The sequence below is a fragment of the Carettochelys insculpta genome, chromosome 32, assembly GCF_033958435.1.
Source record: "Carettochelys insculpta isolate YL-2023 chromosome 32, ASM3395843v1, whole genome shotgun sequence".
Taxonomy (NCBI): Eukaryota; Metazoa; Chordata; order Testudines; family Carettochelyidae; genus Carettochelys; species Carettochelys insculpta.
The window spans coordinates 1,204,931-1,219,865 of NC_134168.1; the positions used below are offsets into that span (position 1 = coordinate 1,204,931).

At 45.3% G+C, this 14,935-nt stretch overlaps 1 protein-coding gene across 1 annotated transcript in view; it reads left to right on the forward strand.

Annotated features, from left to right (window-relative positions):
* Positions 1 to 362: 362 nt before the first annotated feature.
* LOC142004765 (cytosolic phospholipase A2 gamma-like) overlaps positions 363 to 14,935 on the forward strand; it is a 36,312-nt gene continuing 21,739 nt past the window's right edge. Inside the window, exons 1-7 of the mRNA XM_074982448.1 lie at positions 363 to 379; positions 1,560 to 1,673; positions 5,937 to 6,079; positions 6,695 to 6,893; positions 8,862 to 8,979; positions 9,712 to 9,852; positions 10,315 to 10,368. Of these exons, the coding sequence (XP_074838549.1) occupies positions 377 to 379; positions 1,560 to 1,673; positions 5,937 to 6,079; positions 6,695 to 6,893; positions 8,862 to 8,979; positions 9,712 to 9,852; positions 10,315 to 10,368 (772 nt within the window). The 5' untranslated portion in view covers positions 363 to 376. The remainder of the gene's footprint in view (positions 380 to 1,559; positions 1,674 to 5,936; positions 6,080 to 6,694; positions 6,894 to 8,861; positions 8,980 to 9,711; positions 9,853 to 10,314; positions 10,369 to 14,935) is intronic.

The following is a 14,935-nucleotide window of genomic DNA, read 5'->3' on the forward strand; positions in this document are numbered from 1 at the left end:
GTGGACATCTTTCAAAAGGTGCTTGGTGATGAATACTTGCAAGATGTTTACTACCTTTATGTTTGGAAAGTGGAATCTCTAACCTAACCAATCCTCATGTTACCTTGTTTTCTTTCATATTTCCAAGGTGAGATTCAGTAGGACTTGGGCTCCTAACTCCCTGAGTTGGCATTAAACATTCCTATGGTACTGTATTAAACTTTCCTATTCTCTGAAACAGCAACCAAAGGAAAAAAAAACAGTTATCAGAGGTTGAATTGTCCCTCCCATCTACACATTCTCTGAGGAGTCCATTTGCCACCAAAAGAAGAATTCCACCTTCCCAGGATCTTTGCTGGAAAATCTGAAAGAAGCTGTGAAAACGCCTCTGCCAGGAATGGTAAATTATTTGTCTTGCAGAAGTGTGTCTTGTTCAACCCAGAGTATATTTCTTTCCATTTCATCAAGCATTTTGCAATTTTTCAATTTGGTTCAACCCAAACTAACCTCCCATACGCGCACACCCCAATTTCTCAGAACTTCAATGCTAGGTTTACACAACCGTACTGTTTCAAAATAAACTATTCCAAAAGGCCATTTCTACACAGGCCACTTTCTTTGAAAGTGGCATGGTAATACACAGCCCGAAATATGCTAATGAGGTGCAGATGCAAATTCCCCACGCCTCATTAGCAGACAGTCACGTGATTTGGAGTCCGGAAGACCATTCTTCCGGACTCCAAAACACCATGTAGAAGCGCGGCCCCCAGGGCAGGGGTCTTCTGGAAGGAAATCCTTCTTCTGGAGGCCCATTCTTCCCAAAAATTTTTGGGAAGAAGTGACCTCCGGAAGAAGGACTTCCTTCCAGAAGCTCCCCCAGGGCTGCACTTCTACACAGCATTTTGGAGTTTGGAAGAACGGTCTTCCAGACTACAAATCACGTGACGTTATGCTAACAAGGTGTGGGGTATTTGCATCCATGCCTCATGAGCATGTTTTGGGCCGTGTATTACCATGCCACTTTCGAAGAAAGTGGCCTGTGTAGAAACAGCCAAAGAGAATTTCTAGAATAGCTTATTTCAAAACAGCACATGGACACACAAAATGAGCGTCAAAATAGCACTCAGCTCTTTTGAAATAGGCTCAATTGTGTGTAAACGTTCTATTTTGGATGAGAGCCCTTGGACGCGCTGTAGCTTATTTTGAAATGGTCCCCATGCACTGTCGACATAACCCTATTCCAAAATATCTGTTTTGTAATAGCTGCTGTTGCTCATAGAAGGAGGTTGAATTATTTTGAAATAGTGGTTGCATTGTGCAGACGCTCGCAACGTTATTTCGGAATAGTGGCTGTTATTCTGAAATAACTTTGCTGTGTGGACATGCACCCTAGTGAACTGAAACATCTGTCATTTACCCGCCTGACCTGGGACGTTGCCAGAGGGTTCTAGACACAGGCATGATACAAATATAAAGAGGGAATCTCTGAGGTACTTGTTCTATCTGCACCCAGCTGCCACATTTCCATTCCATTGCCTCTGAAGAGATGGAATGTTTTGTTGACCTCTTATTTTTCGCAGGACGGAACTGTCTGGTTTTCCGATGAGCTCTCTGATGGTGAGAAAGAAGCCACAAGGAACAGAAAGGCGAAAGTCTTGCAGTGCCTCCAGAACAATCAAATTGTCTGTGAAGAGGTAAGGGTCTATCATGCCCCACCTCACTAAAGAGAATGATCTAGCACATTAGCTATAGTGTGTGAGGCTCCTGGTACAGTGGGAGGAAATGCCTCAAAAATCTGGCCACGTGGCAATGTTCCCCATGAAATGAGACATTCCGAAACCACAGGGAGGTAGCCCACGGCCACAGACGTACAAAGCTTGTGTCCTTAGAGAGGGCTCAAATTTGAGGCCTTCCTTGCTAAAAGCACCACCTCCAACACCCAAAGCAAAAGGAGCAACACCCTTGGAAGTAAGGTATGGGGAATACCAGGGCATACTCCCACAGGGCTCCATGCTCAGGGGAATACAGTCTGTGCTTACTAATAACCCTGCATATGGTGGTTTTGCAGCCAGCCAGAGCCTGTGACAGAGAACCGTCATTGTGAACAATGTATAGAATCAGAGGAAGAGAGAGTTGGGGGTGTGAGCTAATGGGAGCTGTCTGACCTATTAGCAAATCAATAATGAACAGTGACTCTGTAACATACTTCTTACATGTTCCACAGCCCCTCTGCTGGCTGTACCACACAGAGGGTAAAAGCCAACTACTGCTGCCCACCTGCTGTGATTACTCTGGTACATGGCATGGTGGAGACATGCGAGGAACCTCCCCAGATAGTTACCAATCATTGAAGAGTGGTAGTCCTTGGAGGGATGTGAGTTCTATGCATCCAACCTAACTGCGAACATTTCCCTTCTTTGGGCAAATTCAACCTAAGAGTCTTCTTCTTTCTTCCTTGAGCTCAAAGAGAGTGACCCTGGATTTCTGGGGGCTCAAGATACAGTATCCATTGGGCAACGTTTACACGGCAAAGCTATTTTGGAATGCAATGCAGTAATTCTGTGTCTAGGATATGCCTTGTATTTTGAAATATTTTTCAGACTACCTGGTGCGTTATTTCGGCATCTCTCTGCCCCTCGTTGCTGGAAGGGTAAGGGATGCCTCGAAAGAGTGCAGTATCTCAATTTGACATCCCAAAATAGCCTATTTTGAAACAGGGTACGGAAATTGCATAGCGAAAATTGCATATCTTAATTCGAGTTAAGAGCACAGCATATACATAGCCTCGGTGACTTACTTCTCACAAATCCTTTTTGTGCATTAGCAGTACAGCAGATGGGGTCTCAGGACAACCAAGCCCTTCAGGGGCCACAGCAAGCCACTACTTTAAGGGCCGTCTCCCAAATATACTCAGCCTGCACAGGGGGGAAGAGAGAAAAAGGCCATGAGTACTTACCTCTGCCCCATGGGCTATGCCCGCCCCCCGTCTTCCCATGGGCACTGGGTCCCTGTCCTCTCTCCCCTGTCCATGGGTGTGGTGTCCCTGTGGGTGGCTCTTTAGTGTGGTCCACCCCCTTACCACTCCCCATGGGAGCAGGGTGTGGCATTGTCCATGGGAGCAGGTGCTGATGGGTACTGGCAGCCATGCTGCCATCCCAGGGCTGTGGCCTGTCTGGGACCTGGTGGGCTGGGGTCTACTGAGGGTGTTGGGGACCCGAAGTCATGTATGGTGCCCCCACTGCATCTGGCTGATGCCCGGCTGGAGGCACAAGGGGGGACGTCTATGATCAGATCCCCCTCCTTGCTGGATGAGTCCCTGGTGGAAGCTGGCCCTGTCTCTAGCCCTGGTGGTGTAGGACTTATGCCAATGGTCCTGGCTCTAGATCTTCACCTGTCTGGGGCTCCTTGGCTGAGGTGTCCAGAAAGGCCAGTGGGAAGGAGGCATCCCTGGGGCCAAGAATGCACCTGACCTCCCTGTAATAGGGGCAGTCGATGGGGATGACCCCCGACCGGCTGACCGAGTCCCGAGCCTGGACATAACCCTGCCGCAGCTACTTCACCTTGCTTCTCACTTGGTCCGGACTGTGGGAAGGGTGACACTGGGTAGTCAGTCCCTCGGCCAGCTAGGCAAAGGCGGCCTCATGTTGCCGCTTGCTCCCCATTACCCGGAGCACCTTCTCCTCTTGCCACAGCCCCAACAGGTCGTGGGGCTTAGCCTTGCTACAGGAGGGGTGATGCTTCTTTCCCCACTTGGTGGAGGCTTGGGAGCCCTAGGTGCACTCAGGGGAGGTGGCGGGGGGGGCGTTGGTTGGTGCTCCTGACATCCCTGGCCCCATCACAAGCAGGGGGCTGCTGGGAGTCACACTCAGGCATGCAGAACAAAAAGCAGTCAAGCAGCACTTTAAAGACTAGCAAAATAGTTTATTAGGTGAGCTTTCGTGGGACAGAACCACAGAACGTGTAGCAGCTGTTGCCTTCACTCCCTCAGCTTCATGCAATGGGGTTTCCTGGTCCATACAGCTTTAAGAGCCGCTGCTGGTAGAGACCAGTGAGCCCAGCAGGGGCTGGGCAGCACGTCTCCACCTGACAGCTGAGTGTTGCCATGGCGGACCCCGCTCTTTCGAAGGAGCAGGATGTGGAGCGTCTCCCCACATCCTTTTTTGAAGTACGACATCAAAGGAGCGGCCTCTTCCTATCTTCTGTCTGGAAGAGCGGTTTCGATGTTGGTGGTGCCTAACGTCAATTTTGCCTTCGAAACAGCTCACAGTGTGTGTAGACGCGCCATGCGCTGCTACGGGGTGAGGCCTGCTGTTTTGAAGTACCAAGCTAGTGTGGACGTGGCTTGCATGAAGGACAATGCCTATTTCAAAATAGGGGCTGGGTAGACAGGAAATAGAACCTATTTTGAAATAAGCCATAGTTCATCCAACAGCTCTATTTTGTAACACGCAGTGTAGACAGGCTAATTTGAAATAGCCGAGGGCTATTTCAAAATGCATTTTGTGTGTAGTAGCATTATTTTGAAATAAGATCTTCTGGAGTTTCTCTCCTGGGCTACGTCTACACGTGAAGCCAACATCGAAATAGCTTATTTCGATGTAGCAACATCGAAATAGGTTATTTCGATGAATAACGTCTACACGTCCTCCAGGGCTGGGAACGTCGATGTTCAACTTCGACGTTGCGCGGCACCACATCGAAATAGGCGCTGCGAGGGAACGTCTACACGCCAAAGTAGCACACATCGAAATAAGGGTGCCAGGCACAGCTGCAGACAGGGTCACAGGGCGGACTCAACAGCAAGCTGCTCCCTTAAAGGGCCCCTCCCAGACACAGTTGCACTGAACAACACAAGATCCACAGAGCCAACAACTGGTTGCAGACCCTGTGCATGCAGCATGGATCCCCAGCTGCGGCAGCAGCAGCCAGAAGCCCTGGGCTAAGGGCTGCTGCACACGGTGACCATAGAGCCCCTGCAGGGCTGGAGAGAGAGCATCTCTCAACCCCTCAGCTGATGGCCGCCATGGCGGACCCCGCTATTTCGAAGTTGCGGGACGCGCAACGACTACACAGTCCCTACTTCGACGTTGAACGTCGAAGTAGGGCGCTATTCCTATCCCCTCATGAGGTTAGCGACTTCGACGTCTCGCCGCCTAACGTCGAAGTTAACTTCGAAATAGCGCCCGGCGCGTGTAGCCGTGACGGGCGCTGTTTCGAAGTTAGTGCCGCTACTTCGAAGTAGCGTGCACGTGCAGACACAGCTTTGGAATAGCTTATTTTGGGATAAAGCTGCTCTGTAGACATGTCTGAAGGGCGAAACAAAATAGGAAGAAGGGTTCTTTCGAAGATGGGGTTTATTTTCTAATGTGCCCCATCTATACTGCTTTTTCTCTTTCGAAAGACTGTCCTCCAAAAAGAGATAAGGCAAATGAAGCATGAGATATGTCAATCAGTTCCTCCTTTGTGTTTTCAATTGCCTTAATTTGCATTCTTTTTCCGAAAGAGAAATGCAAGTGGACACCCAGCTGAGAGAAGACAGTAAAGAGTCTAGTAAATCTGAGCCAGGTTTCAAGTCCAAAGGAAGTCAAAGCTAATTAGGTACCTGCCTGGCTTGGATGCTTTTCAAATTCCCTGTAGACCCACGCATGCGTTCCTTTGAAAATTCTGGTGCTGATCTATTGGTACGTGCATGGGATTTTAAGCAGAAGCTTCAGATTTTTAAGGTATGCTGGGCTACCACTGTGTGACCGTGGCTGAAAATTCAGGATATGATGACCTTGTTATTCATGCAGCATGGGGCACAAGGCATTAGGCACCGGAAAAGGAATCCTTCAGAACACAAGGAAAAGAAGTCTGGGAAGTGGAGGTGCTCTCTATGTACTTCTTGAAAAGATCTGCACTGGAAGAGATGCCTCAGCATTCTTTGTTCCTCAATCATTCTCTTTTCCCTCCTCCAGGCTAACACACCCAATATCGCCATCCTAGGATCAGGCGGAGGTTTGCGGGCCATGATTGCTCTTCTGGGAACCTTGACAGAAATGCAGAATCAGGGCCTGTTGGACGCCATCATGTATCTGTGTGGAGTATCAGGTTCCACCTGGTGGGTGCATATAGGTAGCAGCGAGAATGACCCAGTTTTCCTGCACAGTATTGAGGGTCACTGGGGCATTTCTAGGATTATTCAACCGTGTAACTTTTTTTCTGGCATGAGGAGTGAAATATTTAGAAGCTAGGAATGTGCCTCCACCACAATCACGGGGTGCGAGGCAACACCAATCGATTGTGGGGGCAACAAAAACGGAGAGGGGTCTGGGACACAAGGCCGATGAGGAAAGGTTGTGGGAACAGGGCTTACTTAGTTTTCAGAAGTGATGAGTGAGGTGTAATTTGATAGTAACCTTCAACTTCCTGAAGGTGGGCTCTAAAGAGGGTGGAGAGATATGTTTCTCCGTAGTGACCAATGGCAGAACAAGGGTAAATGGTCTCAAGTTAGAGTGCGGGAGGTCAAGGTTGAAGATTATGAAAAAACTATTTCATAAGGAGGGTGGTGAAGCACTGGAATGCGTGACGAAGAGATGACTTTCTTGTGAAGTCACAGATTTGTTTTAATGCCAGGATGAGAATTCTGAGTGTAAAATCAAAGGTCTGAAGATTAAAAGATGTTTACTGTCCTATGCCTTTTCTCTCAGCCATATCTGTTCTGGTTCTTTAAAAGGTGCATGTCCACCCTCTATAATTACAAGGACTGGACAGAGAAAATACAGAAGTTGGAACAAGACCTGTGTAATGAACTTTCCAGAGCAAAATGTGATATTACAGAGGAGTTTCGTTTGGCAGAGAAGGCGGCTGAAGATGAACTCTTCTCTCTGACGGACGTCTGGGACGATTTCTTTGTCTATACAGTATTGAATAAGGTGGGCTTCTGTGGAAATCCAGGGTCTCCACTGATCAGAAGTTTCCTTAATACATATATTTGGGTTCTCTCTCGCTCTCTGTCTTGCTCTCTTTCTCTCTCTCAGTTGTACTTGTGGTTCAGGACAAAAATAGTGGAAGGATAATAAATTCTGCTCATATTTTAAAGCTTTCTGACCCCTTGAGGCAACTTGGCAAATCTCAACGTCTTCCCAAAAGCTCGCAGAGATCACTGTGGGATATGAACGTTTCTAAAGCGAATAGTAACAGAGAGGTAGCCATGTTAGTCTCTACTCCTTTATTTCTAAAGTGTGGCCTTCCAACCTGGTTATGGGTTGTGGATACACATTTCTCATTAACACTTAGGATTGTACATGGCTCCCCCCAGTATCTGGTTTCTCTCCCTTCCTGCCTGGAGTGCTGTGCTGGAGGAGCCTGCAGGGCATTATGGGGAACCTAAAGCACCCTGGGAGCTGTAGTTGGTAGGCCAGCACCTTTCCTAGACAGCTGGCCCTGAAGCAGGGAATAGATCAAATTTCCTAACATTCCCTTGGATTCTAGCAACTAGAAGGGGAGAGGGATGAGGGGCTATTGTTTTTCATTTGTGATATCACAGCAAGACCCCAGAAGGTAATTTTCATTTAACCTTTATTACTGCATTACATTTTAGCACATTATAACAAAATCATTGTAAAAGTCACTGTTTCCTCTCAGTTATTTCATTATCCTCCTTTACGTGTATCCCTTGTATTACGATTTTGAACTCCTTTAAATTTAAACAAAATTACTGTCCACATTTACAAAAAAGCACCACAACCCCAAATGAAACTTCTGCGTATGGGCCTAAAACTAGTAGGAATTTGTCCATTAACTTGGAGAATCCTAGAGATAAAGGAGACCTCAGGAGGTCATCAAGTCCAGTCCCCTGCCCAAAGCAGGACCAACCCCAACTAAATCATCCCAGCCAGGACTTTGTCAGGTGGGACTTAAAAGCCTCTAACGATGGAGATTCTACCACGACTATAGGTAACACATTCCAGTGCTTCACCACCCTCCCGGGGAATTAACTTTTCCTAATATCCAAACTACACCTCCTCCACTGCACCTAGAGACCACCGCTCCTTGTTCTGCCATCTGTCACTACTGAGAACAGCCTCTTGCCATCCTCTTTAGAGCTTCCCTTCAGGAAGTTGAAGGCTGTTATCAAATCTCCCCTCACTCTTCTCTTCTCAAAACTAAACCAGCCTGATTCCCTCAACCTTTCCTCATGGGTCATGTGCTCCAGCCCCCTAGTCATTTATGTTGCTCTCCATTGGATCCTCCAGTAAATCCACATCCTTTTTCTATTGGGGGAACTCAGAACTGGGTGCAATACTCCAGATGTGGCCTCACCGTTGCTGAATAGAGGGGAATAATAACTTCTCTAGATCTGCTGGAAATGCTCCTTCTAATGTACCCCAGTCTCCTAAATGAGTTTTAAAAAATCTCACCCTGGCATCCAATACCAAAATCGTTGGCTTTCCAGAACTAGAATCGATAAGGAATGAAAATCTCAGCCACAGTCTTGAATTTTTAACAATGGGCTCTTCAGTCTAGCAGAGAAAAGGCTTAACGTAATCCAAAAATCCCGGTTTTGACGTCAGAAGGATTCAGACTGGAGAAAGGTGCATATTTTGTAAAGTGAGGGTTGTTAACTCTTGGAAGCACTTGCCAAACATTGTAGTGGATTGTCTATCACTGATTTTTTTTTAATCATCATTGGTTGCTCTTTTAAAAGGTTATTCATCCCCAAAATCTGGGTCCATTGGAAAAGCTCCATTGTGGACTGTAAATTCCTCCTAGTTTATCTGCACAGTCCATGCTAGAATGAAGGAACAACAATGAAGATGTTGCTGGTCTCAGTGAAAAGGGATTAATTCTTTTCAGCAAACCTTTTGTTTTACTGCATTAATCAATTTGTGCCTTTCCAGCACGATCCAACAAAGCTATCTGAACATGAGGGAACCTCTGTAAGTGGGACAAATCCTTACCCAATCTACGCAGCAATAGAAAAGACCAAATGGGAGGACGGACAAAAATGTAGTCCAGGTAACAAAATGTGGCTGTTTTGCATAAATCTTTCAACTCTTCCTCTTAAATTTCAATCATATTTTTATTACTTACTTTACCAAAATGGTTAAGATGGTCCTCATTTTCCAAAAATCAGGTTTGTCAAAAAAAGAAAAGTTTCCCAATATTGCTTCAATGGTGACTCTGAAAATATTTTGAGTATAAATGTCTATCAAAGGCGTTTTCCTTCAGTGACTCCACAAATTTTTAGTTTCGATTTTTTAATTTTTGTTTTAAATTCCATTTATTTATTTATTTAAAATTCATTTTAAAAATATCCATTTTGCGTTTCGAACTTGAAATACTTTAAAAAATACGAAGCTGTTTTCCGTTTTGGCTCGCTTTGCACTTAAATGCATCACTTTCCGATTTGACTCCTTTTGCTTTATTTTTCGTTCGCACCTTTGGTCAGAATTACGGGTGGGCTGGTGAAGGTTGGGTGCAGATAGGCTGTGATCACAACAACAAGAATTCTGGGACATCCAAGGACATCCCGTGCTGGCTTAGGAGGGAAACACCCAGTGGAAGAGGTCACTTTAGAAAATGATCACAGGTGGAGGAACAGATTGAAAAATTAGTTGGGATTCCTTAGTTCCTCAAACAGACTGGAGGGAGGGAGCTTTAGAAGCTATTGCCCTCAGCCAAGAAGAGAACCACAAGGCACTGTAAGTAAAAGGTCCCTTTTTCACAAGCCCTATCTATACTTCACAGAGATCTGGTTTGAATTCACGCCCCATCTATCTGGTTTTCGTGGCCTGGGTGCATTTGTGTGCACCAAAGACTTGGGAAGCAAATTCGAGGATGGGAAACTGGTAGAAAAGAGAGAAGAGAGAAACATTGGCTACCTGCAAGGTAAGCATACATTTGGAGGCTGTGTCCACACTGGGCAAAGTAAGTCAACTGCAGACACACAATTCTAGCTCTGGCAATTGAGAAATGAAACATCATCTAAGAATGAAAAATTGAAACATTCTGTTTCATTAACATCAACACACTTCATTTCAGATTTATTTTTAAAATGAAACGTTGTCAAAAATAAACCAAATACCATGGTGGGGTTCAAATTGTTGGAAATCAAAGGATTATTTGCTGATGCAGAGAATATTACACTGGAAATTTTTAACTAGTTCTACTTAAAATAAACTTCTCCAGTTATGGTTTAAAGTGTGAACCATGTATCAAAAGCATATCACCTGCCAGAGATGGGCCTGCCAGTACACCCTTAGACTTTTCTACCAGTTGGGTACTCTTGAGGCTTTCATGTTTTCTTCAGTCTACTGCTGTAAATAAGGATTTTTTTTCTTTTGTTTTCAGGGTTATGGGGAAGCGCCCCTGGAAGCATATGCTATAACATTGGATATTTAATAGGTACTGAAATTTCTTCACGTTGAAGGTAGTGTCGGGCCATCAGTAGAATAGGAACAGGTGCTCAATGGAACAGAAAGGCATTGTCAATGATCCCAGTGCCTTATGGTTCATGACGCTGATATCATCCCATGTCAAACAGTCACTGGAGTAGCAATAAGCTAACATAGCCCAGGGGTGATGGTGGGTTGGTTTTTGAAGGGTGCCCAAAGGAGACCAAGGACACAAGTCTCAATCTTGCCTTTCAGTAGCCATGTCTGGTTGGTGAGCCAAGTGCAAGCCCAACCAATCACTAAATTTGGGATCAGGAAGGACCATCCTCCCTGGTGACGTTAACAGGAACCAGGAGATTTTCTTGATCTTTCTCAGCAGCAAGGGTTGTGGCTCACCACCTGAGATTCTAGGGCCATGTCTCATCTAAGCATCTAACCTGTCCCAGGGATTTCTAGGATGTCTGCCACTGGGGTACTCCAGTGTCTCCTGTTCTCTGCCTGTGTCACACAAGAGCTCAGTCTCCTGAGCACTGCCTTAGTTTAACTGAAGTCATTTGGCTCAGCCAGCATTATCGATGAAACATAATGGCCTTCTGGTCAAAACCTGTGCAGCCACGAAACTACACCATTAATTCCATCAGCTAGCTTGGAAACTCAGCTTAGATAAACTCCTGATTTCAAACTTCAATCTGGTTTTGCAAAGATTTTGCTGCTGGCGACAATTTTGCCCTCACTTCCATCAGTCTAAATCAGGAACAAATGACCAGTCAGTGATGGAGTTTCACTTTCTATACATCCCAATATCAGGACCAAACCAAATAGGAAGAAGGGGCTTGTGAAATCAGGGGATCCTTTCAAAAGTACCCCAGCTTGATAGGTGGCACATGCTTCCAAAGCAGCACTTTTGAATCGCATGTGGAAGGTATAATGCTAACGAGGTGCTGCATATTCATGTTGGTGCCTCATTAGCATAATCCAAAATTCCTCATTAACCTGTGCCTTCCAAAACGGAGGGTAGTGTGGCCACAGCCAAAGAGTTATTCAGGAATAGCTTATTTCAAAATAACACTGCTACACACCAAATGCTTTTTCAAATAGCACTTAGCTATTTCAAAATACAGTGTCTACAGACAACAGAACATATTTCAAAATAGAGCCATTGCACCCACTATGGCTTATTTCAAAGTAGGTTCTATTCCCTGTGCTGTTCCTCATAAAGGCCATGTCTGCACTGGCACAAAACTTTGAAATGGCCAAATTGAAGATTACTAATGAGACGCTGAAATGCATATTCAGCACCTCATTAGCATGACACCAGCCTTGGCTCTTCGAAAATGCTGCTTTTCACTCCCATGTGGCTCATCCAGAAGGGGGCCCTTTTCAAAAGGACCCCTCTATCTTCTATGAGCTGAGAGGAACAAGGGGATTTCAAAGTTGGCAGGGTCCTTTTGAAAAGCAGCAAATTTGATGAGTGGTGGCTGGTCACATGCTAATGAGGCACTGAATATGCATTTCTGCACCAGATTAGTATCTTCGAAATGGCCATTAGCATGGCTATTTCAAAGATTTCTCTCAGTGTAGACGTAGCCAGAATGTGGTTTACCAATTTCAAAATAAGCTAACCACCATTCTGAAATTATTTCAAAAGAGTGGTTGCATTGTATAGATGCAGGACGATAAAACAGGACTAAAGCAAGCAAAGTTAAAGCAGATACTTCTGAATGGATCACTTCAAACATTTGGACTAAACAGAAAGATTTTGACTGAAGTAGAAAATCATAATCTAAAAGGTTTGCAGGAATGAGAAGAGGAGAACATCGTACCCCCAGGGCTGGGAAGTCTACTGCCACCCCTGCAAGAAGGAAACGTAGAGTAGTGGTGGTTGGAGACTGTCTTCTGAGGGGCACGGAGGTGCCCATCTGTCGCCCTGACATTTCCTCTTGGGACGCGTGCTGCCTGCCAGGGGCCCATATCCGAGACGTCACGCAGGCATTGTCGAGGCCCATATCCGTCCCTCTGATTAATATCCCATGCTTCTCATCCATGTGGGCACTAATGATACTGCGAGTTGTGATGCTGAGCAGGTCAGGAGTGACTTAAGGGCTCTGGGGGCACGGGTCAGGGAGTTTGGGGCGCAGGTGGTATTCTCTTCGATCCTGCCTGTCAGAGGTAGGGGCCCAGGCAGAGACAGGTGTATCCTAGAGGTGAATGCTTGGTTGTGTAGCTGGTGACGTCAGGAAGGCTTTGGTTTCTTTGACCATGGGATCCTTTTCCGGGAAGGACTGCTAGGCAGAGATGGCGTTCACCTTTCGGGGAGGGGGAAGACCATATTTGGACACAGGCTGGCTAACCTAGTGAGGAGGGCTTTAAACTAGGTTCGACAGAGGCAGGGGAGCAAAGCCTGCAGGTAAGAGGAGAGCATGGATAACTGGGAGATGAACTTGAAATGGGAGGGAGTATGGGCTACACTGGGAGAGTAAAAAGAGGGCCAGGGCAAAACTGGGGAGCAAGACCAAATCAATGTCTGAGATGCTTATATACAAATGCAAGAAGTATGGGAAATAAACAAGAAGAATTGGAAGTACGAATAAATGAATACAACTATGATATCGTTGGCATCACAGAAACTTGGTGGGGTAATACTCATGATTGGAATGTTGGTATTGAAGGGTACAGCCTGCGTAGGAAGGACAGACAGGGAAAGAAGGGAGGTGTTGCCTTGTATATTAAAAATGTACACTCCTGGACAGAGGTGGAGATGGATGTAGGAGATGGACGGGTTGAAAGTCTCTGGGTTAGACTCAGAGGAGTTGAAAACAAGGATGATGTCCTACTAGGCATCTACTACAGGCCCCCTAGCCAGGTGGAAGAAGTGGATGAGGCTTTCTTTAAACAGCTAACAAAATCATCCAGGGCCCAGAATTTGGTGGTGAAGGGGGACTTCAACTATCCAGGTATATGTTGGGAAACTAATACAGCAGGGGACAGACTGTCCAATAAATTCTTGGATTGCATTGCAGACAACTTTTTATTCCAAAAGGTTGAAAAAGCTACCGGGGGGAAGCTGTTCTAGATTTAATTTTAACAAACAGGGAGGAAATTACTGAGAATTTGAAAGTGGAAGGATGCTTGGGTGAAAGGGATCATAAAATCACAGAGTTCACAATTCTAAGGAAAGATAGAAGGGAAAACAGTACAATAGAGAGAATGGATTTCAGGAAGGCAGATTTTGGTAAATTCAGACAGCTGGTAGGTAAGTTCCCATTGAAAGCGAAACTGAGGGAAAAAACGGCTGAGGAGAGTTGGCAGTTTTCCAAAGGGACATTATTAAAGGCCCAAAAGCAAGCTATCCCGCTGGGTAGGAAAGATAGAAAACATGGCAAAAGACTGCCTTGGCTTAACCAACAGATCTTTCATGATCGAAAACTAAAAAAGGAATTGTATAAGAAATGGAAACTAGGACAAATTACAAAGGACAAATATAGGCAAACAACATGAGCGTGCAGGAGCAAGATTAGAAAGGCTAAGGCACAAAATGAGCTCAAGCTAGCTACAAGCATAAAGGGAAACAAGAAGGCTTTTTACAAATACATTGGTAACAAGAGGAAGACCAAGGAGAGGGTAGGGCCATTGGTCAGTGAGGAGGGAGAAACAGTAACAGGGAATTTGGAAATGGCAGAGGTGTTGAATGATTTCTTTGTTTCGGTCTTCACTGAGAAATCTGAAGGAATGCCTGACATAGAGAATGCTAGAGAAAAAGGGGTAGGTTTAGAAGTTGAAATACGAAAAGAACAAATTAAAATTTACTTAGAAAATTAGATGTCTGCAAATCACCAGGGCCTGATGAAATGCATCCTAGAATCCTCAAGGAGCTGATAGAAGAGGTATCTGAGCCTTTAGCAATCATTTTTGGAAAATCATGGGAGACGGGAGAGATTCCAGAAGACTGGAAGAGGGCAAATGTAGTACCCATTTATAAAAAGGGGAACAAGAATAACCCGGGAAACTACAGGCCAGTCAGCTTAACTTCTGTGCCAGGAAAGATAATGGAGCAGGTCATTAAAGAAATCATCTGCAAGCATTTGGAAGGTGGCAAGGTGATAGGGAACAGCCAGCATGGTTTTGTTAAAAACAGATCATGTCAAACCAATCTAATAGCTTTCTTTGATAGAATAATGAGTCTTGTGGATAAGGGAGAAGCAGTGGATGTGATATACCTAGACTTCAGTAAAGCATTTGACATGGTCTCACATAATATACTTATCAATAAACTACACAAATACAACTTAGATGGGGCTACTATAAGGTGGGTGAACAACTGGCTGGATAACCGTACCCCGAGAGTAGTTATTAATGGTTTTCAATTGTGCTGGAAAAGTATAACTAATGGGGTTCCGCAGGGGTCTGTTTTAGGACCGGTTCTGTTCAATATCTTCATTAACGATTTAGATGTTGACATAGAAAGTACACTTATTAAGTTTGCAGATGATACCAAGCTGGGAGGGGTTGCAACTTCTTTGGAGGATAGGGTCACAATTCAAAAGGATCTGGATAAACTGGAGAAATGGGCTGAGGTA